Source organism: Apodemus sylvaticus, chromosome 11 (assembly GCF_947179515.1).
Source record: "Apodemus sylvaticus chromosome 11, mApoSyl1.1, whole genome shotgun sequence".
NCBI classification, from domain to species: domain Eukaryota; kingdom Metazoa; phylum Chordata; class Mammalia; order Rodentia; family Muridae; genus Apodemus; species Apodemus sylvaticus.
Window position 1 is genome coordinate 18,019,165 of NC_067482.1, and position 26,888 is coordinate 18,046,052.

The following is a 26,888-nucleotide window of genomic DNA, read 5'->3' on the forward strand; positions in this document are numbered from 1 at the left end:
TACCATGTGCTTTTCTTTCTTTTGATTTTTAGTCTTCATGAACAGTTTTACTGATACAGATAATGACAGATGAATGCTCAGGGGAACTGGCTTACTCAGATTCATCTACAGTACCCATTATTTATTCCTTGAGAACTTCATATGATGTATTTTGATTATGTTTTCCCCTTCCCCAGATCCTGCCATATCCCCCGTCCCTTCAACCCTACACAGCTAGCTTCTTGTTCTTCTCTTTGAAACAAACCATTGAGTCAAATTTGTGTTAGCCAATGACTCTTGAGAATTGAGCATGTCTTGAAGTGTAGCTGATATACCACTTATCATCCATGGAGGAAAAATGATTTGCCCCCAGAGAAGCTATCAATTGCAAATAGCTTCTTGGATAAAGGTGAAGTAAATTTCATGCCTACTTCTCTTTCCCTGTGCTGATATTTTGTCTGGCTTGAGCTTGTGTAGTTTATGTTGTCAGTCTCTGTGACTGGCATGTGCATCGGGCTTGTCTGGAAAAGGCTGTTTCCTTGAAGGCATCTACCACCTCTAGTTCTTACAATCCTTCTGTGTTCTCTTCGGCATCGATCCCTAAGCTTGGAGGAAAGAGTGTGATATAGAGATCCCGGTGAGGGATGCCTGCTCTTAGGTTTCTTATCTTCTTCATGTCCATTAGTTGTGGCTTTCTGCATTAATTACAACTACAGGAGGGCGCTTCGCAGATGAAGGCTGAGTGATGTACTTCTTGCTATCTATGGATAGATGGCATCTGGACTCATTTTTTTCTGATAAGTTTATTTACTAGAATAACCATAGTAGGTTTCCCCCTTTCCAATTCCCTATCTAGTACCAGCTTCTTGGTCTTACTGACAGTGTCAATAATAGCTCCTATCTCACAGAGAAGGCCTTAAATTCGAGCAAAATGTGGTTGGTAACTCCCATCTCATCCATGGGGACTTATTACAGGTCAGAGATTGGGCTACTGCTGGATCTAGGAGCCAAGTACACACTTCTTCCTTCTTCCTGTGAGCTTGGATAATCCTTCTTAGAAATAAATTGCCCTCTTCTCTTGATTCTTTCTCATCCTCTTTCTGAACTAATATGATGATTCAGTAGGCTCAGGAATTTTTATTTAAAATGATAGAATGCCTGAGTACCTAGTCTTATGATAATTATAGAGGGTGTCAATCAAAATAAATCAAGTTTTAATAACTGGTCATTTAAGAAATTCGATCAAAGTTGTAGCAATATTTCCATTCAAGTTAGTCTCCAGTCACACATTCAGTACAAGAAAAATGAACCAGGAATTAGTGTAACTAACTAGCAAAGGAATTATTGAGTGTCAGGAGTTTTTCAGTGTATGAGTTATATGTTATATGTAGTTTATTAACCAGTGACAGGTTATTAAATTACTTCTCATGCTGGGCTTTGAAATCAACACTTTGGAGAAATTTTCTGTGTTAAAAATGCTATTGTCTATTATTCTTAGCCCTTTTTAGACACTAAGGAATTGTATCTTTAATTGAGGACAGAGTTTCACATTGGAGGAAGACATGTTTGCATTTTCCTTTCCTGGGTTTGAATGAAGGTGACATTCATTCAAATGCTTATTTCTCCTTCTCCAGGCTTTCCCTTTAGGCCCTGGGACTCCAGAAGCCCATCTTTTCGTTTGAAAGAATAGGAATATTTCCAGGTAAAATCATTTGAAAGGACTTGGAAACCCCACTTCATCCTGGAACACCTTTTCACTGTTTCCTAAGAGGTGTCCTGCCACCTGGGTCCCTGTGCTGGAACATAGTAGGCGGGCTCTCTGTGCTCGAATACAGTGGGCCAACCAATGAGCTCTTTCACTGCTTGCCATCTCAGTCAGCTTTTCCTGAGGAAATTAGCATCTAGCAGAAGGAATTTTGTCAGTGGGAACCGGTGATGCACATGCCTGGGTCAATTCATTTCTCCTTCCTTCTGTTTTCCAGAAGCATACCTTAGATTCAGTGACTATTTGAACCACTGATGTGGCCTATGTGTGGATAAACACAGTGTACAGTGGAACTCCTTTATCCCTGCATGATCCAATGAAGAGAACCATTTTTGCTTCTCCCTTCTCTCTTTCCTTTCCTTTTCCATCATTTTCATGGCCTTAGGGTTATAACTTCATATTCCTTGTCTCAGTCTAGATTCTAGGAAAAGTTCTTCTGAGATAATTTCTCTTCTTATGGGTTTGCTTTGAGACAAACTAAATGATACCTAAATCTCAGAGCAGTGTTTACTAGGGCATAGTTTATAAACACTGAAAGACAGTAACAGAAAAGGTAGAAGAGGAGTTGACTTTGTTTTTTACAGAAGAGCACAAATGCTAAATTTCACTACTTCACAATCTTTATCTTAGTCAAGCATGAGCCCAATGTGAAACAGAATTCCACCCCATCATTGTTTCCAGCTGCATGTTAGATATGGCTGCTTTCTGAACCTGGGAACCACTCAGCTCACACATCCCAGATTCTATTTCTCTTCTTAGCAATGAAGACAGAAAAGTCCTCCAAAGCTTATAGTTTTCCTCCTTGTGTTGATTTAAACTATAAACAACCGTTATTAGCTGTGTCTTTTGGAGTCTAGAGAAATGATTATGATTTAGTTTATCGTTACTGAATTGTACTGTCTCAGATCTGACCTTATCAACTATATTTGTGCCATTGACTCAACCAGCCAAGTCGGAAACCTTAGCTCATGTAGTGTGCTGACTCACAGAGCTACGCCAAGAACACAAAGACCCAACACACGAGAAAGACCCCATAGAGCTATTAATCAGCCAAGACCTATTAATGTCAGATATCTTAAGAACAAAGCCAAACAAACAGAAACAGCAGAAAGAAACAACACATGGAGATTCTCCTACACCATCTTTCTCACTGACTACAGAGCACACTATAGAGATTCTCTCTCTCTCTCTCTCTCTCTCTCTCTCTCTGTTTCTCTCTCTCTCCATATATATGTGTGTGTGTGTGCATATATATGTATATGCATTGATATTTTGTTGTTGCCATATCAAACATTTTATGTATAAGTGAAATTACATTCAAAATGTAGACATTAGTCAATTCCCATTTGCCATGTATGAGGCTGAGGATACAGCTTTCTGTAAGTGCAAAAAGCATTTACTGTAGCTAAAATGTCTAATTCCCTTCCCCATCTTTTTTTAAGCACACAACTAAGTTTGTGTCTTGACATGAGAGTTGGGTTTACACAGAGAACTCTGAAGCTTCATGGTAAGCAACAACAATAATCACAAATCTATCAATTAAAAGGAAGATCTAGAACTCAAGTCCTGCTCCCTGTGATCCCAGAGCTACTCCTGTCAGACTGCTCAGTGCTGTTTCCCTTTGATATTAATGAAGCCCCAGGGGTTGGGTATGACATTGTCTTCCAGTCCTTAATGGAACATGGAGTATGGCTCAAATCTTAAAAATTGGTCTTTTAGAAGAAATTGAATTCAGTAGATAAGCAGGGACCTGCGTTGTAGCTAAGAAGTCTTTAATCATTAAGAGAGAAATAAATGCAGAGACCGAAGGAAAGGCCATCCACAGACTGCCCCACCTGGGGATCCATCCCATATACAGTCAACAAACCCAGAAATCACTGTGGATGCCAATAAGTGCTTGCTGACAGGAGCCTGATATGGCTGTCTCCTGAGAGGCCCTGCCAATCCCTGACAAATACAGAGGGGGATGCGCTCAGCCAACCATTGAACTGAGCACGGGGTCCACAATAGATGAGCTAGAGAAAGGACCCAAGGAGCTAAAGGGGTTTGTAGCCCCATAGCAAGGACAACAATATGAACCAACCAATACCCCCAGAGCTCCCGGGGACTAAAGCAGCAACCAACTGAAGTGTACACATGGAGGGACCCATGGCTCCAGCCACATATGTAGCAAAGGATGGCCTTGTCGGAAATCAATGAGAGGAGAGGCCCTTGGACCTGTGAAGGCTCATTTCCCTAGTGTAGGGGAATACCAGGACAGGGAATTAGGAGTGCATGGGTTAATGGGCAGAGGGAAGGGAGATGGGTTAGGGGGTTTTTGGAGGGGAAACGAGGAAAGGGGATAACATTCAAAATGTAAAAAAAGAAAATATCTAATAAAAAAGAGAGAAATAAATGAACATTTTCTGATATTTGTATTTAAAATAAAAATGTTCTTGGCTTTCAAAATGGAAAATTCAGCTCATAGATGAGCAAATACAACATGCACGTGTGGGGTAGGCTGGTCATATATGATCGTTTTAAAGAGTTGATCCAGCTGGCCTGCTTCTTACCTCAGCACCAGCACTGACACTGAGACTGTCATGAGCCTGTCAGGTGGCCTCCTTCTCAATGCGTGTATTGTCCCCACTGACTTCATCGCCCATGCTGACTGAGGGGGATAAGACTTTAATACATTCTGTTTTTTTTTTTTTTAACTTGACAATCTCCAAGTGCATTAATGAAGATGGGCTGGGACTCAGCTGAAGAAGGGCTGGATTTCTTCTCCCCCTTCCTTGCATTTTATGAGGAAAATTAATAGTTTTAAAACTACCTCCAGAAATAAAAACTCAACTTCTAGTCACACAGCAAGACTAGCTAAACATGTGCCTTTATTTTATTCTGTGTTTATTGTTTTCTTTTTGTGCACCTGAGAAATTCTATAGGCCATGTGAAGTGGAATATTTGATAGGCTCAATTTAAAAAATTCAAAAGCGAAAGAAAATGTTCTGAATTTTTGAAAGTTAAAGCTTTATACAATACATTGTAAAAAGAAATATATCTATCTATATCTACATGTACATGTACATGTACATGTACATCTACACCCGCACCTGCACCCGCACCCGCACCCGCACCCGCACCCGCACCCGCACCCGCACCCGCACCCGCATCCGCACCCGCATCCGTATCCGTATCCGTATCCGTATCCGTATCTATATCTATATCTATATCTATATCTATATCTATATCTATATCTATATCTATATCTATCTCCTGTCTGCTTAGATGAAATTCAAAAGATGAAGCAAAAGAGAAGAGAAACAGAGGAAAAACATGTCCATCCAGACACTGCTTCCTAGCCACACAAGAAATTCATAGGTGTGTTTTATGATGGTAGAATAAAACTTCATTATTTAATGTGACAGCCCAGAGGGGCCGATAGATTATGCATTACTAAATAATAAAGTGTTAGGGCTGAGGACCCCACCCACTCTCATGTTTAACTTGAGAAAAGAAAGCTCCACAGGGCAACTTAGTAGCCTGATAGAAATATTTTATAATCTCCGTTGGGAAAGAGAGGCTATGGTTATTTTAAGGTGATCCAAAAGAGAAATGGCAAGAAAAATGAGTTACACAGACAAAGGTGTTTGTACAGTTGTGGAGAAAGGTGCTTCAGACCGAGGTTTGAATGATCGAATGACTGTGGCAGCATACACGGTTGCTCTTGAGATTGCCCTATCATAGAGCAGTCAGGATCCCGCCACTGAAAATTTAGATATGGCTTTGGTGGATGCTTTGAAAGGATAGTTTGTGAGTTCAGAGTTGGTAGTATATTTAAAAACCTTCAGAATTCTTGGTAACTTAATATAATCTGTGATGGTTTTGATTGAGAGTTGTATTCTTTCTAGATACTTAACCCCAACTTTTCTCCTTGATTTCCCCTAAACACAATGCATTCTCTATCTCACAAATACATTGGTAACTTTTATGAGCTTCTTAAAACTTAAAACTTCTTGTCTTTCATTGATTTTCATAAAATAGATTATGAGATGGGCGGAAAACCTATCATCCAAGGTTTTCTTGGGAAATAGAAATTTTCTCCATTAGCTCAAAGTCACATAGTGAACTAATTATTGACTCTGGGACCTTTTCATGAGATGGTGACTCTTTAAAAGACCGTATGAGGTCACAATTAGTCTTGAAGGCTGTGCAGTGTGCAGTTGGTTCACATTAAAGGGATGTGGTAAAAAATACAAGCTGTACTTTAGATTAAAATATATAAAATGGGTTGGAGAGAATCAGACTGAGTCTCACCTGGAGTAGTTCCCCTGACCCTAGGGACATTTGGTGGTATACAGATATTTTAAAAACATACTGGCAGTTCAGGTGTGGCGGGCAGTGGGGCACTGGATGCTACTGACAAATAAAAGGTAAAGGTCAAGGTCACTTAATCAGCCTACAGTGTACAACCTCTCACAGCAAAGATGTATCCAGCCCCAGAGGTCAACGGTGTGATCAATAAAAACTCCACAGGCTGCTTTCTAGTTATTTTAAGTTAGAACTTGAATTTCCTTAAACAGTGAAGTAGAATTTTTTAAGGTCTTATTTTCCTAAGATTTTTTTTCCAGGTTTTTTTTTTTCATGATCAAGTTCTATTTGCCAGCATGACTACCCTGACAGCAGATAATCAGTGAGTGTTAGAAACTGATTAACCACTACCACGTGACCTAGCTAGTGGATGCTGGCTAATTATTGCCTCAAATTTTATGACAGCTTTTGTGAGAAATGATCAATATTTGCAATGTTATGACCATGTGGATGCTAACCACTGCTGCAACAGGAAAACACAGTGATTATTTTGCTTGCACATATTTTTAGCAAGTAATTAATTGATACTTTAAGAGCCATTTATTCCTCATTAAAAACTCATCATAGACCTGGGCTTCTCTACACAAGCTCTGCCACCAGGCAGTTGCTTCTCTTTGGCACTTTCTCTTGTGTTGTCTCTCACTATGCTGAATATACAGCACTTTGGTGACGTGCACATCTTTCAAAGCAGAATATGAGATTGGCGAAATTAGCCATGGTATTTTTATCTTTGGGCCTTCAGGGTTCTGCATCAGTACCAAGCACAAGAGCTTGATGAGTATTTGTTGACTAATAGTTGGAACAAGAGTGTTCTTCGTAAAGTAGCCTGTAGTGTTTGGTAATGGGTTTTGTGAATGCGCTACTGATTCCTTAGCCTCTTCTTAAGCGTCATCAATCCATAGTCCCGTGATGACCTAAAATCAGCACAACAAATGTGATGGGGTCTGTGGTACTTAAAGGCCTCCTGAGTCACGGTTCTAGCCAGGTCCTGGGAGGAAGGTGCTCTAAAAATGGAAGGACTAGGTTCATGTGAGAAGAAGTGCCTTCTCTCAATTGCTAGAATCTGATCAGGTCAAGGAAATACTTCTCTCTCATCTAGGTTCATGACCCCTGGTTCTTAGCTAAAGACAGCATGGGTAGAGGTAGAGGCCATCCTGTTCAGTACAATCAATCTTCTTACACAGGATGCTGGCTTGTTTGTACACTCTTCTTACATGGGATGCTGGCTTCTTTGTATACTCTTCTTACACGGGATGCTAGCTTGTCAGAAGAGACTGACCACCTTTCCTGGCCCTGTCTCTACCTCTAAGGCTGCTGGCCTTTTTGTCAGCTGAGGGCAGAAGGTAGGGTGGGGATTAGTCAAAGGAGCCTGGCCACAGGACTTAGTCTGATCAAGTGTCTGAATAATTAGACAGTCTCAATGCAATCAATGTTCCCTCCATTAGCTAGAAGAGGAGAATAATGGGTTGAATTATAAGTAATTATACAAATAAAGGCAGCTAGGTAAAAATTGTAAAGTACTCTAAGCTATTTTTTTCTCATAAAACTTAAACTTTATAAAAATCCTGAGAAGTAAATGTTTCCCCTTTCAGTTTTAGATATCGACTCTCTACTAGACTTAGACCTTCCTTAGAGTGACCTCCCTCCATCAGTACTTCTCTCCTTCCCTCCCTCCTCCCCTCCCTCCCTCCCTCCCTCCCTCCCTTCCTTTCTTCTCTTCTTCCTTCTTTAATTTTTTTTTACAATTATTATGTGTGTAGATACTCGTTGTGTGCATTTATGTGTTCACATGGAGGCCTAAGGTCCATGTTGGGCATCTTCCTCTGTTGTTCTCCATCTTACTTTTGAGATAGTGTTTTCCACTGAAACTGGAGCTCACCGACTGGCTAGACAGGCTGGGCAGCCAGCTCCGTGGGTTCCTGTCTGTTCACTCTTTCCCAGCTCCAGAGTTTCAGATGCGTGCTGCTATGCGGACATTGTCCACAGCTGCCAAGGGATTAGAACTCAGGTCCTCATAGCTGTGTGGGTGGCTCTCTGCCGACTGAGCCATCTTCTCAGTCTGTCCTCTTCTTACTCTTTCTCTCTCTATTCTTTTTCTTTTTCTTTTTCTTTTTTGAACTATCAGAGTAAATGAACTATAGAGTTAAGGCCTCCTCTGAACTGGAATTTAGAAATGAATTCAATGTGTTTTATTGTTTCCCACCAAAATCTGCTGCTGAGATTTTTGGATTTGAAAACATTTTCAAACTAGACTGTTTATTTACTAACTCTTTATGCATCATATTTTTGTGTTAGGTACTTAGATTACAAAGATGAGTCTTGTATTGTTCCTGGGCTTGAGGAACCTACACGTGTTTGTTTCCAATGTTCTAAGTAGGAAGGGAGGAGCAAGTTCTGGAGGAAAATGTGTAAATAACAGAATTTGGTGATCAAGTCACGATTTTAAAAAGAAGATTCACTCATTTTAATCCTGTTGCAAAAAACCAAAATGTTCTTTTAGGAAAATTGAAAAGTAAAGATAAGAAAAATTAAAGAAAAGATTTTCCAACTAGCTGGATCAAGCACCTGTTTACCTACCTTTTGGCTATTTAGATAAGAGAAGAAATGTACTTTATATGCATGTGCACATGCACACGTGGGCACACACACACACACACACACACACCATTTCCACCACCAGCACCACCACTACCACACTAAATCATCATCATCATTTCACAGTCTGTTTTATTATTTGGAAGTGTACTGAGATGTACTATTAATTTTTAACATCATTTTCATGATTGGTTAGCATTTTATTGCAGGAAAGTAGGCCAAATATGCTTAATTAATTCTGTATTGCTATATACTTAGATAAGTGTGTGTGTGTGTGTGTGTGTGTGTGTGTGTGTGTTACAACCTCAAAGAAGCTGGAAGATGATGTTGGGTATCCAATCCTATCATTTAGTCATTCAGCATCATACTCCCTGACAGAACCTAGAGCTAGGCTGGTGGCCTGGATTTTTATGGTTTTGCTGATCGGAACTCAGGTTCTCTTGATTGCCTAGCAAGAACTCTTAGCCACTGAGCCATCTCCCCCAGCTTCCCCTTTAAGTAACTTGTAATGATTTCTAACGTATATCACCCAGAGACCTTTGTAGGTAATCTATTCTGTACATGTCCTGTGCTATTTCCATAGGAGAGCTTACTCATTTGTAATTACTGAGTATGAGAAATTGCTCTGTTTAGTTACTTCTGTTTTGATGGTTTGTGTTAAATTGTCCTCTAGAAAACAAAGGTAAATTTGCCCATCACCAGTGGATTTGAGTCTCCATTTCTGTTCAATTTCTCCAACAACTGGCACTTTCTTTGTCTTTAAAACAATGTTTTCCAATTTGATAAGTGGCAAAGGGGCAGTTATAAAGAGTGTTTTGGAAAGTCTTGACTTTATGATTTGTTTCCTGGCACACTGCTGTCATTTTGTGTCATGGTTAATTGCTTGGCCCACTATCTGCTGTGCAGCTTCATAGCATCTTTGAGGGTCAAGTGTCTCCTATCCACCTGGTTGTTTCCAAAGGCTCATGTTTGTTTGTTGAATTGAGTGGAATTGGAGAACACGTTGCTTAGAAACTGTTGGACAGATGTATAATGCCTATTATTCCTGTCAGCTGCATGATAATGCGGCAACTTACTGAGCACTAAGTGTATGCCAGGGTGTGTTTAGTGATCTGTATCCTTAACACATACTTCATGTTCTTAACACTGTCAACAAGGTCTTGAACTAAGGAGCAGCCAATTCCCAAGCCATCTTTCTGTTCCTCTTCTTGTGTCATCTACCCTCTCCTATTCAGCCTCTCTTTCATCATTTCTGACAGATGTGAACCAGAAAGACTGGCATAATAACCCTGACCCATCCAACATTCAGCTCTGATAACTATCAACATGTCTCAAGTTCTACTTCATCTTCGCCTTTCCTCGTCTTGCTCAAGGCTAGTTTGGCTCAGTAGTAGAACATTTTCTCAGCATTCCAAAGCCCATGGGTTTGATTGTTAATATCAAAAAATAATCATGATACTGCTACTACTACCACTACCACTACTACTACTACTATTACTATGAATTTCAGCTACCTTCTTTCATTAAGAAATATTTAAAAATATTTATGGTATACTCATTCTTAATATAAAGCATGATGCCATTACTGTATTTTGACATGTTTACAGCAGTTCTTTAGTAGGATCTAATATCCAGACAGTGCTTCTTTCCTTGATTGTCCCGTATATGACTTCTCATACTTGAATCAGGATTAACACAAGAACCCGTTATTGTTTTTCTCAACCGGTCCTACCAAAACACACTTCTCATTAGAGATTATTACATTAAGGGACCTAGAATTCTTAAGAAATCATCATGCTGTGGTGAGACTATAAGTTGGTAGCAGAGAGCTTGCCTAGTATGCACAAAACCTTGGTTTAATACCAAAGACAAAATTCCCCAAGGATTTATATATCTGTTTGCCATCTTCCCCAGTGGATGTATGCTTGCAAGTTAAGCTCTGAGAAATAGCAGAGCATTGTGGCTGTAGGGAATGGATTAGCTCCTTTGTTGGGGGCTTCATTATTTATTCTCCCTGCACATTCACATTTATCTGGTGACTGGGCTCACATCCCTCTACTCTCTGCTTTTGTGATGAGCCTCTACTTCGGCTACAGTCAAATCTCCTCGCTGAAGTTGTGTGAGTACCGGAAGTAATACTGACTTGAAAATTCTGTCTTTACACTGAGCTGAACAAGACATGGTTCTCCCTGATCCTCTTCTTGGTTGGGAAAGGACAGCATGCAGTGGAAGTCGCAGGTTTACTGCCTTCCACACTGTGTCCTGGTGTTTAGGGGACATTTTACATCAAACAATGTTTCAAGTTTGTTTTCTGATTCTGTTTTGAATCTGCAGGTCTTGCGATTCTCCACTGTGTGGTAGCAGATGGGAACACAACCAGAACACCTGACACCAATGGCTCTCTTTGTGGGGCTCCTGGGGAAAACTGCACAGGTAACGTTCATGCTTCATTGTTAGCCCTGGAAACCTGACTCTCCCCAAATTCTCAATCCTTTTTAAATAGTTTTCATTATACTAGGTGGTTCTGTGTATGTATGATACTATAGTAGGTACTGTATTAAGTAACTTGCATGAATATTTCATTCATTACTTGTAAGGGTTTTCTAAGTGTGACAAAAAAATTAAAAAATAATATACTATATTTTATGTGTTTAAATAATAATATAAGAATGATTTGATATAGTGTTAAGCAGATCATGAAACTCCCTTAAGGTTATCTCACTGAAGGTCACACAGCCTATAAACAGTAACTCAGTGATTTGAACTTCACTCTCCTTGGTTTCTGTGCCTCTGTGCTTATCCAACATAGACTGAGGGTCTTAGTTACTTTTCTGGCTGCTTTGACAAAATCCTGATAAAAGCAGCTCTAGGAAGGAAGGATTTATTTTGGCACACAGTTTAAAGGTATGATGGTGTTGAAAAATTTTTAAGGTGCTTCCCAGCCATCCAAAGTTCTTCAGGTAAAAATTCTTTGTTTAACTCTGTACCCAATTTTTAATAGGGTTATTTGGTTTTCTGGGGTCTAACTTCTTGAGTTCTTTGTATATATTGGATATTAGCCCTCTGTTAGATGTAGGGTTGGTGAAGATCTTTTCCCAATTTGTTGGTTGCCGATTTGTCCTTTTGATGACGTCCTTTGCCTTACAGAAACTTTGTAATTTTATGAGGTCCCATTTGTCAATTCTTGATCTTAGAGCATAAGCTATTGGTGTTCTGTTCAGGAACTATCCCCCTGTACCGATATCCTCAAGGGTCTTCCCCAGTTTCTTTTCTATTACTTTCAGTGTCTGGCTTTATGTGGAGGTCCTTGATCCACTTGGAGTTGAGCTTAGTACAAGGAGATAAGAATGGATTAATTCTCATTCTTCTGCATGCTGACCTCCAATTTAACCAGCACCATTTGTTGAAAAGGCTATCTTTTTTTCCACTGGATGTTTTCAGCTCTTTTGTCAAAGATCAAGTGGCCATAGGTGTGTGGGCTCATGCAAATCAAAAGAAACCTGAGATTTCACCTCACACCAGTCAGAATGGCTAAGATTAAAAACTCAGGAGACAGCAGGTGTTGGTGAGGATGTGGAGAAAGAGGAACACTCCTCCACTGCTGGTGGGGTTGCAAGCTGGTACAACCACTCTGGAAATCAGTCTGGGGTTCCTCAGAAAACTTGGCATGACACTTCCAGAGGACCTTGCTATACCACTCCTGGGCATATACCCAGAGGATTCCCCAGCATGTAATAAGGACACATGTTCCACTATGTTCATAGCAGCCTTATTTATAATAGCCAGAAGCTGGAAAGAACCCAGATGTCCCTCAATGGAGGAATGGATAAAAAAAAAATGTGGTATATATACACAATGGAATACTATTCAGTCATTAGAAACAATGAATTCATGAAATTCTTAGACAAATGGACAGAACTGGAGAACATCATCCTAAGTGAGGTAACCCAATCACTAAAGAACACTCATGGTATGCACTCACTGATAAGCAGATATTAGCCTAGAAACTTGCAATACCCAAGACACAATGCACATATCAAATGATGTCCAAGAAGAAGGAAGGAGTGGCCCCTGGATCTGGAAAGGCTCAGTGCAGCACTGTAGGGCAATACCAGAACAGGGAAGTGGGAAGGGGTGGATGGAGGAACAGGGGGAGGGAAGACGGCTTATGGGACTTTCGGGAGTGGGGAGTCAGGAAAGGGGGAAATCATTTGAAATGTAAATAAAGAATATATCGAATAAAAAAAAAAGGGTATGATGGAGGATGGCTAAAGCAGTGGTCCCAGAAGCCTGAGGCAGCTGGTCACATCATACACGGTTAGGAAGCATTGGAAGGTGAACACTGGCGCCCCCTAGCTTTTGCCTTTGTATGTACTGGACCAGTGCAGCCACACACATTCAGGATGGGTGTCCCCCCACCCCCACTTAGTTACATCTCTGTGAAAACATCCTCATAGGCATGCCCAGGGTTGTGTTTCTTGGGTGATTTGGAGTTCTGTGGAATTCACAACAGGGATTAACCATTTCACCTGGTGTCACAGACGTGTGGTACTCCACACTCCATTGTGTGGTATGTTGGCTTGGATTCATGAATTCTTGATACATCCATCCTTTTATTCTTTGTCTAATCCATACCCCCAAAAAGGAATAAGAAAACAGTATTTTCATATTTTGTCTTGGAGATGCTTGATTTTATATTCTCAAAGGTGTTAGGCTGGGTAACAGGCTGCATACCAGACTGGGTCCTTGGAACACTACTTCCTGTTGTTGGCTGACCTAAGTTGCTTTTGGTCCTATGGAGATTTATGTGATCTAGACCTCTACAAGACTTCCTTCTAATTTTAGGGGCAAAAACCTTACAGACCACTTTAAATATCTGGATATAGTGGATAAGGGCATGATGCATTCCCTGGGTTGTTCCCTGGGCTGGAAGCATGGCCACAGATGTGAATACTGGCTGACTAGTCCCCCGGGAAGACTGTCACAGAGCCAGGAACATGCTGAGTAAGTCTCCCTCCTGTGAGTCACTGGTTCTGGCCCAGTCTTCCTAGTTCATCCTTCAGAGCTGTGGGAGGGTTGAAGGATGTTCATAAGCCATGGACTCCACTGGTGTCTTAGGTCATGCTGATGGGGGCCTTGTCCTGTCACCCTTGTTAGGATGACAAGGCCAATGGTATATAGTTGAATGTTTTTCTTCAGTCTAGTTTCAAATATTATAAATGATGGCATTTTCCACATTATCCCTGGGAAATTATTTCATAATCTTATGATTGGTAGTGTTCAATAATCTTCCTTGCCATAATCCTAATGATTTTTCTTCTAATTTTAATGTAATAGTAAATATATTCAACAGTTCCACTTTTGAACACATTCTAGGGTGCATTATACAGTTGTTATTGAAAGACTGAAGTTACGTAACAGATAGTTTCAATTCTTAATTCAATACTTAATTAACTTTATGTCTATTGTCTAGAAACTCCCCATAATCTCCTCAGATGCTGGCAACCATGATTCTATTGTTGGCTTCTGTGAATTTTGCTGACTTCAGAGGCACAGAGAAGTGGGATCATACAGGACTAATCCCTTGTGAATGCCCTGTTTAGTTTTAGCATGATGTTCTTCAGGTGAATTCAGATTGCCATGGATTCCAGAGTTTTCTTCCTTTATACAATGGCTATTGCTTCAGTGTAAATGCTGTCTTTTCTTAATTCACTCAGCCATCAATAGACACTTGGGTTCTAACTACACTGGACTCTTGTGAAGAATGCGCAATGGACACGGAGTGCAAATGTCTCTTTGGCTTCTCGATTTTAGATCTTTAGGATTAGTATCCATGATATTAAGCAGCTGTGTGTGACTCTCTCTCTCTCTCTCTCTCTCTCTCTCTCTCTCTCTCTCTCTCTCTCTTTCTTCTGTATGTGTGTGTGTGTGTGTGTGTGTGTGTGTGTGTGTGTGTGTGTGTTGAGCATGTGTAAGTCTTCTTTGGTAAAATACCTATTTAATTCCATAGTCCCATTTTGAGTATTAAGATGTTGACTAGTCTCTTATGTATTTTAGGTATCAATAACTTGTACAATTTGGAGATATTTTCTCCTGTCCCATAGTTTGCCTTGGGCTCTGCTGATTCCTTGGCTGAGTGGCATGTTTGTTGACCCTATACTTTTGATGTCATAGCCATCAAGAAGGTTTCCCTTATGATCTCTTATATGAATTTTAGTTTCAGATCTTACCTGAATCCATAACCCATTTTGAATGTGCTATTGTGAATAATGTGAGGAACCTGAATCCATAACCCATTTTGAATGTGCTATTGTGAATAATGTGAGGAAGGAATCAAATTTCTTTCTTTTTGTATGATATTAGTTTTTGAGCTTAATTTATTATTTGAGATTATAATACAATTATATCATTTCCTCTTCGCTTTTCTCTCTCTAACACTTCCCATGCATGCCATCACCTCTTTCAAATTTGTGGCTTTTCTTTAACTGTTATTGCATGTATGTGTTTATAACATATGAACACATATACATGTTACTAAATATATAATTATAACCTGTTCATACTGTACAAAGCTATTTGCATAGATGTTTCAGGGCTGACCATTTGGTACTGGATAACCAATCCTTATGTTTTTCCCTGGGGAAGACTAACATCCTTTCTCATCGTTCTGTAATTGCTTGAAGGTCTTTGTCTTGGGGTTGAAGCCTCATGAACTTCTCCTCTTCCATATTAGCATATTTACTGATCTTATTCTTGGGCAGGTCACATTAGGCTGACATTTTGGTAAGGCGTCATAGGTGTAGCTTCTGACATTTCTAATAGACACAATCATACCTCTGGCTCTTACCGGTTTTTTCCCCTGCCTTCTGCAATGTTCCCTGAGCCTAAGGTGAAAGAGCTTGACTGCAGATGTATCTCTTAGGCCTGTGCTCCACATCTCTGCATTTTGATTGGTTATAATTTTCTAGAATGGTCTTTTTCTGTTGCAGAGAGGCTTCCTTGATGGAGAGTAAGAACTATACTTACCCGTGGGTATAAAAGAAAATATTTAGAATGTTGTTAGGGATTATGCTGGTTTTTTAAAGTGAGGTAGTAGGTTCCCCTCCAAGATCTGTGATTTCACTAGTTCTATACTACATATGACTTTTCTCTTGTTGAGTGTGTTGTAGGTCCAATTAGAGAGTTATTGGTTATCACCAAGGCATGTGTGACACTACTGCAACAATTTCATTTATTTAAGAGCCTATTCTAGTCTTTCTTTATTTTTGTCTTCTTATTACCCTTGGTGCAGTTTAATTAGTTATATACACTTGAATTGAATTGTAGGTTGTTGATTTTCTTCTATATGTCTATGTATCTGTGTTTGTATGACTATATCCTATTTCATAGCTTTGTGCATGCTCTTTGAAATTAAGAATTGCTTCCAACTTTCTTCTTATTGTTCAAGATTGTTATGATTTGTGAACCTTTGTAATTTTAATTTTCTATTTGGCTTTTTTGAGACAGGGTTTCTCTCTATAGCCCTGGTTGTCCTGGAACTCACTCTGTAGACCAGGCTGGCCTCGAACTCAGAAATCCTCCTGCCTCTGCCTCCTAGAATGCTGGGAACCTTTGTAATTTTCTACCGATTATCCAATTATTTTTCCATTGCTGCAAAAATATATCAAATTTTGATTTCTTTTTTTCTTAAGTGTTTTATTCCTTTTGATTCTGTGGTCACTGTGATTATTTCTCTAGTTTCATTTTGGGTTAGTCTGTTAATAGAAATACAACTGACTTTTATGTATAGATTATTTTTTAGTCCCTGAAGTTTGTGGAATTCCTAAATTAGTTTAATGTTGTTTTGTGTTGGGTCTTTAGAGTTGGCTACATAAAAGATCGTGCCATTTTAAAGTTGGAATAATTTTAAGTTTCTTTCTAACTTGAATGTCTTTTCTTTTTCTATTCTAATTTCTTTGTCTGCTATTTCCAATCCTGTGTTGATTAGAAGAAAAAAGACTGTATTCTTCCTCATTCTTGGTCTTAGCAGGGACGTTTAAAATTTCACCACTGAGTATAAGGTTAGCCCTGGACAATTGATCCCATGGACTTTTCTAACCAAGTCACCAAATTGTGCTCACAAAGAATGTGTCCGAGAGCTTGAGGTTCTGTGAGAGATACATTAGTGCAACTGTACAGAAACATAAGCACTTGTCAAGAAGTTTCAGTTCTGCTTTCAGTCTGCTCCAGATCTGCTTCTGCGCATCATCCGCCTTTCAAACTGAATGACACTTGGAGGGGTGCTCTGCTATCTTGGCTCCTGGTCACCAGAGAGATCTAACAGACAGCACCTGGTACGCAGACATAGCCCAAGGCTAACATCGCTTGGGTCTCAGCCTGTCAGGCTTTTGCCTGCACCCAGGGCCTGGGCAGCTCTATAGACCATCTGTGTGCCAACCCTGTCAGGGGTCGTTTGCTCTGCAGAGAGATCAGCACTTGAAAAGGTTCCCACAGCATCCGCCATCTTTGCTCCCTGACAGAGCAGACTGGCAGCACCAGGTTCACAGAAACAACCCCAGTATAGCATTGCTTGGGGCAAGACACACCAGGGCTCCAAGGGTACCCAAAAGGAGGGAAGCACATCACCAATCCGTGCCAGGGGGAACCTAGTCATCCTGTGGTGCAGAAATAGCCTTACAGGCTCATAGGAGGTTCAAGTGCCAGCCAGTGACAACAAGACCAACTAACTCCAGAGATAACCAGATGGCAAAAGGCAAATGTAGGAATGTTACTAACAGAAATCAAGGTAATATGGCAGCATCTGAACCCAATTCTCCATTAACAGCAAGTCCTAGATACCCCAACACACCAGAGAAACAAGATTTGGATTAAAAATCACTGGTCATGATGCTGTTAGAGGAACACAAAAAGGACATAAATAAAACTCTTAAAGAAATACAGGTGAACATGAATAAGTTAGAAGCCCTTACAGTGGAAACCCAAAAATCACTTAAAGAAATTCAGGAGAATATGGGTCAACAGATAGAAGCCAATAAAGAGGAAACACAAAAATCACTTAAAGAAATGCAGGAGAAATTGAATCAACAGGAAGAAGTCATGAAAGAGGAAACACAAAAATCTCTTAAAGAATTACAGGAAAACACAAGCAAACAAGTGAAGGAACTGAACAAAACCATCCAGGATCTAAAAACAGAAGTAGAAACAACTAAGAAATTGCAAAGGTTGACAACGTTGGAGATAGAAAACCTTGGGAAGAAATCAGGGGCCATAGATGCAAATATCAACAACAGAATACAGGAGATAGAAGAAAGAATCTCAGATGCCGAAGAAACCATAGAAACCATTGACTCAACAGTCAAAGAAAATGCAAAATGCAAAAAGCTTGTAACCCAAAACATCCAGAAAATCCAGGACACAATGAGAAGACCAAACCTAAGGATTATAGGAATAAATGAGAGTGAAGATTTACAACTTAAAGGGCCAGTAAATATCTTCAACAAAAATATGGAAGAAAACTTCTGTAACCTAAAGAGAAAGATGCCCATGAATATACAAGAAGCCTACAGAACTCCAAAGAGACTGGACCAGTACAGAAATACCTCCTGTCACATAATAATCAAAACCCCAAATGTACTAAACAAAGAAAGAATATTAAAGGCAGCAAGAGAAAAAGGCCAAGTAACATAAAGGAAGACCTATCAGAATTACACCAGACTTCTCACCAGAGACCATGAAAGCTAGAAGATTCTGGGCAGATCTCATGCAGACTCTAAGAGAACACAAATGTCAGCCAAGACTACTATACCCAGCAAAACTCTCAATCACCATAGATGGAGAAACCAAGATATTCCATGACAAAACCAAATTTACACAATATCTTTCCACAAACCAGCTCTATAAAGGATAATAGGTGGAAAACTCCAATAAAAGGAGGGAAACTACACTCTGGAAAAAGCAAGATAGTAACCTTCTTTCATCAAATCCCAAAGAAGATAACCACTCAAATATAAAAATAACATCAAAAATGACAGGAAGTAATAATCACTATTCCTTAATATCTTTTAACATCAATGGACTGAATTCTCCAAATAAAAAGACATAGACTAACAGACTGGATACGAGTAAACAGGATCCTACATTTTGCTGCATACAGGAATCACACCTCAGTGTCAGAGACAAACACTACATTAGAGTAAAAGGCTGGAAGACAATTTTACAAGCAAATGGTCGCAGGAAACAAGCCTGAGTAGCCATTCTAATAACAGATAAAATTGACTTTCAACCTAAAGTCATCAAAAGAGACATGGAAGGACACTTCTTGCTGGTCAAAGGAAAAATCCACCAAGAAGAACTCTCAATTCTCAACATCTATGCTCCAAATTCAAGGGCACCCTCATTTGTAAAAGAAACTTTACTGAAGCTCAAAACACACATTGCACCTCACACAATAATTGTGGGTGACTGCAACATTCCACTCTCCTCAATGGACTGATCAGGAAAAAAGAAACTAAACAGGGACACAGTGAAACTAATTGAAGCATTGGACCAATTGGATTTAACAGATATATATATCCAGACTAACTAAAGGGCACAGAGACAGTATCCAAATTAACAAAATTAGAAATGAAAAAGGAGATATAATAGCAGAAACTGCAGAAATTAAAAAAACCATCAGATCCTACTACAAAAGCCTATACTCAACACAACTGGAGAATCTGGAGGAAATGGACAATTTCCTAGACAGATACCAAATACCAAAATTAAATCATGATCAAATAGATCATCTAAACAGTCCCATGACCCCTAAAGAAAGAGAAGTCGTCATAGAAAGTCTTCCAACCAAAAAAAAGCACAGGACCAGTTTGTTTTAGTGCAGAATTCTGTCAGACATTCAAAGACCTAACACCAATAGTCTTCAAACTATTCCACAAAATAGAAACAGAAGGAACACTACCCAACTTGTTCTACGAAGCCACAATTATACTGATACCAAAACCACACAAAGATCCAACAAAGAAAGAGAACTTCAGACCAATTTCCCTTATGAACATCGATAGAAAAATATTCAATTAAATTCTTGCCAACCGAATCCAAGAACACATCAAAATGATCATTCACCTTGATCAAGTAGACTTCATCCCAGGGATGCAGGGATGGTTCAATATATGAAAATCCATCAATGCAATCCACTACATAAACAAACTCAAAGAAAAAAAAACAGATAATCATTTCACTAGATGCTGAAAAAGCATTTGACAAAATTCAGCATCCTTGCATGCTTAAAGTCTTGGAAAGAACAGGAATTCAAAAGCAATATACAGCAAACCAGTAGCCAACATCAAACTAAATGGAGAAACACTTGAAGCAATCCCACTAAAATTCGGGACTAGACAAGGCTGGCCCCTCTCTCCATATCTTTTCAATATAGTTCTTGAGGTACTAGCTAGAGCAATTAGATAACATAAGGAGGTCAAAGGGATACAAATTGGAAAGGAAGAAGACTATCACTATTTGCAGATGACATGATAGTCTACTTAAGTGACCCAAAAAACTCCACCAGAGAACTCCTGCAGCTCATAAACAACTTCAACAATGTGGGTGGTTATAAAATCAACTCAAGCAAATCAGTAGCCTTCCTATACTCAAAGGATAAGCAGGCTGAGAAAGAAATTAGGGAAATGACACCCTTCACATTAGCCACAAACAATATAAAGTATCTTGGTGTGACTCTAACCAAACAAGTGAAAGATTTGTATGACAAGAACTTCAGGTCTCTCAAGAAGGAAATTGAAGAAGACCTCAGAAAATGGAAAAATCTTCCATGCTCGTGGATTGGCAGGATTAATATAGATAAAATGGCTATTTTGCCTAAAGCAATATATAGATTCAGTGCAATCTCCATCAAAATCCCAACTCAGTTCTTCATAGAGGTAGAAAGAGCAATTCTCATATTCATCTGGAATAACAAAAACCCAGGATAGCTAAAACTATTCTCAACAGTAAAAGAACTTCTGGGGGAATCATTATCCCAGACCTCAAGAAATACTACAGAGCAATAGTGTTAAAAACTGCATGATATTGGTACAGTGACAGGCAAGTGGATCAATGGAATAGGATTGAAGATCCAGAAATGAACCCACCCACCTATGGTCACTTGATCTTCGACAAAGGGGCTGAAAACATCCAGTGGAAAAAAGGAAAGCCTTTTCAACAAATGGTGCTGGTTCAATTGGAGGTCAGCATGCAGAAAAATGCAAATTGATCCATTCTTGTCTCCTTGTACTAAGCTCAACTCCAAGTGGATCAAGGACCTCCACATAAAGCCAGACACACTGAAACTAACAGAAAAGAAACTGACTGGTGAAGACCCTTGAGGACATGGACACAGGGGGTAAGTTTTGGAACAGAACACCAACAGCTTATGCTCTATGATCAAGAATTGACAAATGGGACCTCATAAAATTACAAAGTTTCTGTAAGGCAAGGGACACTATCAAAAGGACAAATCAGCAACCAACAAATTGGGAAAAGATCTTCACCATCCTTACATCCAACGGAGGACTAATATCCAAAATATGCAAAGAACGCAAGAAGTTAGACCCCAGAAAACCCAATAACCCTATTAAAAATAGCGTATAGAGCTAAACAAAGAATTTTCATCTGAAGAACTTCAGATGGCTGAGAACCACCTTAAGAAGTGTTCAATATCATTAGTCATTAGGGAAATGCAAATCAAAACAACCCTGAGATTTCATCTCACACCAGTCAGAATGGCTAAGATTAAAAACTCAGGAGACAGCAGGTGTTGGCAAGGATGTGGAGAAAGAGGAATACTCCTCCACTGTTGGTGGGATTGCAAGCTAGTACAACCACTCTGAAAATCAGTCTGGCGGTTCCTCAGAAAACTGGACTCTACACTTCTGGAGGACCCTGCTATACCACTCCTGAGCATATACCCAGAGGATTCCCCAGCATGTAATAAGGATACATGTTCCACTATGTTCATAGCAGCTCTATTTATAACAGCCAGAAGCTGGAAAGAACCTAGATGTCCCTCAATGGAGGAATGGATACAAAAAATGTGGTATATATACATGATGGAGTACTATTCAGCCATTAGAAACAATGAATTCATGAAATTCTTAGACAAATGAATGGACCTGGAGAACATTATCCTAAGTGAAGTAACCCAGTCTCAAAAGATCACTCATGGTATGCACTCACTGATAAGCTGATATTATCCTGGAGGCTTGCAATACCCAAGACACAATTCACATATCAAATGATGTCCAAGAAGAAGGAAGGAATAGCCCCTGGTTCTGGAAAGCTCCGTGTGGCAGTGTAGGGGAACACCAGGACAGGGAATTGGGAAGGGGTGGATTGGGGAACAGGGGTGGGAAGAGGGCTTATGGAACTTTCGGGGAGGGGAGAAAGGAAACTTTCCAGGAAAGGAGAAATCATTTGAAATGTAAATAAAGAATATATCGAATAAAAATAAAAAAAATGGTTAACTCTGGCCTTTTAGATGATATAACCTTTATTGAGGCAGTGTCCTCCCATTCATAGTTTGTTGAGAATGTGTTATTATGAAAGAATAATAAATACTGCCAGGCCTTTTTTGCATGCATGGAGATCACTTGACCTTGTCAATTATTCTGTTAATGAGGTTCAGTATCTGACTGCTTTTTCTATACTCATTCTTCTTTACCTCCTGCAGCTAATTTTATTTGCTCATAATCCATGGTATTTTAAATTTACTGTGTGGTTTCATTTTCTAACATTTCATTGAGAGTTTGCATCCAGATTCATGCGGAGCACTTGTGGATGGTCTTTCTTTGCTTGTAGTGTCTTTGACTCTGTTGTTAAGATGATACTGAGATTGTAAAATAAGGTTAGAAGTGTATTTTCCCTTCAGATCTTGGCAAGAGTTTATGAAGTGTTGTCATTAATTAAATATTTGATAGAATTAGCCCGTGAAGCCCATGAAATCTGTTCATTGAGGCTTTCTAAAAAAATTAGGTACAGTCTTTTCACAAGTCATACATGCTAAGATTTTATATTTCTCTATGACACAGCCATGGTAGACTGTTTCTAGAACATTCAGTTTGCTAGTGCATACTTTTTCATAGAATTTTTATACAACGAGCTTTGTCTCTGTGGCACCAGTTGCTATATCTCCTTGTTCATTTCTCTCCATATTTTAGTATTTTAGTTGATGTGTGTTTTCCCTCCTTTTGATATTAGCTATTCATGAAGATTTGTTAGTTTTGTTTGTTTCTCCAAAAAAATTTCATTCTGTATGTGTGTGTGTGTGTGTGTGTGTGTGTGTGTATGCAAAACAAATTATATATATAATTTGTTTGCATCTCTGTTCTTAGTTTGCATCTACCAAATTTTGCCTTGATTTCTTTATTTTGTTTTTTAAAGTATGACGTTGGTTATCTATTTGAAATCTGTCTCCTATTACAATGTAAGTCTTTGTCATATAAACTTTAAGTGTTGTTTCTGCTGCACCCAGTATGTTTTGGTATATTCTGTTTGTTTTGAGATGTTCTCCAATTTCCCTTTCAAGTTCATCTTTGACCCACTGGCGTTGCAGAAGGACATTGCTCCACTCTGCCCTGGCAAACCTCCCACTTTTCCTTCTGTTATTTTCTATTTCTAATTTTTATTTAATTGTGATCAGAAAGGAATTTGAATGACTTCAGGCTTCTTAAATGTATCAATTAACTAATCCTGAAGAACACACTGCCTGCACTTGGGAGGAGTACACATTCTGTTGCTACTTAGGAAAACTGTGACTATTTGCTTTATATTTTTAGATATTTCTCATGTTGGGTGAATGTATGTTTATAGTGTGGCTTGCGTTTGATTCTTGTTGTCTAGTGTCAGAGTTTTGAGCTAAAGCTTCTTAGGTCTAACATATACATAACCACCACTGATGTCCTTTGCTTAGCATTGCTGTGCATTCTCTGTGTCCCTTTACATTCATGAAGTTCCCTAAACCTAAAGTGTCTCATAAATAATATAGACATAGTTAAATCTTTTCATTCTATGCATTTCTCTAAACCTGAAGTGTCTTATAGACAATGTACACATAGTAAAGTTGTGACATTCAATTGCTTAGGATGACCAGCTCTTGATCACACTTACCCAACCATAGCAAAAATGGATTGGTCCTTTTTTTTTCCTTTACTAGACTGTAGCAGGTCAGCTCTCTGTGTAAACCTTAATTTTGTAATAACCAGCCTGGTCAATATGGTCTAACCATGCTTTAGCACCATCCCATAATTCTCAGCTTTCTCTAGTCTCAATCATAGATCCCATTTGCTCAGAGAAAGGCACTTTTCCACTTTTCTATAGGAAAGGACATTTGGATTTCCTATAGACCCATGGAGATCCCCTCAATTCCAACCTTTTCATTGCTTCAAGGGCACTGTGGATGTTCCCTGCATCCAATTCAAGGAGACAGTTGGTACGATAAGAAGGAAAGTTAACTTTAAAAATATAAAACTATCTTTAGATTTGGGCACAAGGAGATTGTAAAAGGAGGAAACCTCTGCTGGGAAGAGGCCCAGAAGCTTAGAAGTAGATTATTAAAGCCTCTGACAAGCTTCATAGGCTGGAAGGAACTTTAGCCCCTGGTCCTGTGGGGACTTTGCATGCCCTCTTCTGGGCATGCGTCTTCATTTTACAGGTCAAGATGTGCATGTGGAAGGACAAATTTGTAGTCATTGTCTTCCTCCTCTCTCTTTCTTTATCCCATAAGACTTCTATTTCAATATTTAGCATCCTCCCTGTAGCTAGTTCTATTACTTAGGTAACTAAGGGGCTAGAAATAATGTAGACTTATAATCACCACAGTAAGTATTGCTGGGCTGGTGGGATGGGCTCAGTAGGGAAATGTACTTACTGCCCAAGCCCGAGGACCTGAGTTTGAACCCTAGAACCCACATGATAGAAGGAGACGATCAACTGCTTCAAGTAATTCTTTGGCATCCACATTCATGTCTTCAGTCACCCACACACGCATGCATATACACATGTATGGTTAATTAAGTAATTAACATATCAAACTGTTTAAATGTCATGATCATTATAGTATGTTGCCCTTATAGTTACCTGCTGAAGAGAGTTACTGGTAGCATATCACTTTCATAATTATTAAATACACTTGTAACAAGCTCTATTGGAATAGAAACTAATGTTACAAAAACCCTGCTATGTGATAATTACATACTAATATTGTAAATGTGTCAGACCCAGGGAAATTCTATATCAGAACTAAATTATCTAGTTGTCTTCTGGACTTCTCTTCCATGGGTTAGCCCACAGGAATCTGTCATATTTAATCTAACTAGGCATCTTACCCAACAAGAGCAAGTGCTTCTCATAGAATGACCTGTAGGAGCCAAGCACGGTGTCTTGGTTTCTGATCCCAACTGCAAACTCTTTAAGCCAAAACCATGCATACCCTTATCTGTTATAATTTTAATTGTTTCTGACTCGGTTGACCTCTGAATCTTGCGAAGCTAGTGTCCCACAAGAGACTGAGATCCAGCACCCGTAGCATCCCTCCATGTCTGAGGTCATGCTTGTGCCCTGTCCATCTGACAGGTAATTGTTCTGTGAAATTCTGAAATACCACCTTACCTTCAATTCAGTTGGATAAAGTGCATTGAACCAGGTCAAGGTGAGAGGAAGAAGAGCAATTAAATTCACTCCTCTCTAAAACCACGGACACTACCTCGCTCTCTTTTTAGGAGTATGCCACTCAGTTTTCAAGAGATAAACACAAGAGTTGAGACTGAGAGTAATTTTGTCATAGGAATGGTAATTTTGTTCTTAACTCCTTCTTGGTAAATATTTGTGCACCTGAAGGGTGGAATAAGATCTCCGCTGGCCTCTCTCACCCAGGTCTCTTGATAGTCAGAATATGGCTATATTTCCAGTTCTTTTTCAGACAATGTGACCAAGGTAGATGCTCAATGAGAAGTGACTCTTCCTCTAGATGCCATTTGCAGGGAGAATGACAACAGACTTCCTCATTTCAAAGATAGTGCAAGACAGGTTTTTGTTCACTTGCTATTAAATGTCAGGATGTGTGATTTATTTGTTTCAGCTCTGTAAGTTCCGTAGAGAAATCACCAGACATTCGCTGCCTGGTGGCTTGGAAAGGGTTTTAAATCCGAATGACGCTGAGAGTTGGGAAAAGCATGCTTCTCCAGCAAGGCCAGCTGAGCGAGCAAAACGGAGGCTGGTAGGCGCTAGCCTGGCATGGATTTGTGCTGCTTGCTCGGGCAGAGGCTGCTTAAGTCACTGCATCCAGCAGCAGCTGGCTAATTTGTCTTTTGGAATGATATTCTGTGTGGTATTTATTGAAAGTCGGGTGCATATAAAGGAACCCAGCAACGGGAAGAATGAGTGAAGTTTTGGATACACCGCCTCATGGCTTAGATTTAAAGGCTTTGCAAATCAAGAAAGGCCTCCTGGAGCATAAAGCAGCCTTGCTACATCTTGAAGTTATCTCCTTGCTTTCCATTCCCTGGTCCAGGCCCACATCACACTTGTCTGCATGCCCCAGTATTCCTTGGTGTTCTCCTAGTGCCCGGCATCTTATGCTAGTGTGGTCAACAGTGCCTTGCCTCATGGTGGGAAGAATGCTTCCCAGGTACCATATAGCTTCCTTGGTACACGCCACCATCAAGTCACTCATGCTCTACATGTCACTCCCAGTCTCTAACTCCATCCATTGCATCTTTTGCTGCTCCTGACAAGACCCTCCCACTTCATGACATCCGTCTCCCTGTGCTCACTCAAGTTCATTTACTGGGGACTCACGTGTTTTTGAAAAAGGGATTTCCACGCCTTTGTTTATCCTCTCAACAGCCCGTGAGGGTGGACCTTATCATCTTCACTTTATAGATTGAGGAAACCCAGGCTTAATTAATTAACCAAACATCTAATTATCTTTGTGGACTCAGCTAGCGAAGGGTACAGCTCAAACTTACACACTGACGCTTGCACCTGGTTCAGAGTCTTTTCCATTTTCTCCCCAGTGCCCTGCAATTGTTTTTATGGTTACTATAGATGTTTTCCTGGCTGTTGCTTACTTTTGATTTGTTCTATTTTTGCCACTGAAAATAGACAGAGGTTACTTTGTTCACTGATGCTTTGGAACCCACACTTAAAGGGTTAG

At 39.6% G+C, this 26,888-nt stretch overlaps 1 protein-coding gene across 1 annotated transcript in view; it reads left to right on the forward strand.

Annotated features, from left to right (window-relative positions):
* The window catches only part of Btc (betacellulin), a 46,563-nt gene that overhangs the window by 11,155 nt on the left and 8,520 nt on the right, over nucleotides 1–26,888 (forward strand). Inside the window, exon 2 of the mRNA XM_052198798.1 lies at nucleotides 11,024–11,122. Within this exon, the coding sequence (XP_052054758.1) occupies nucleotides 11,024–11,122 (99 nt within the window). The remainder of the gene's footprint in view (nucleotides 1–11,023; nucleotides 11,123–26,888) is intronic.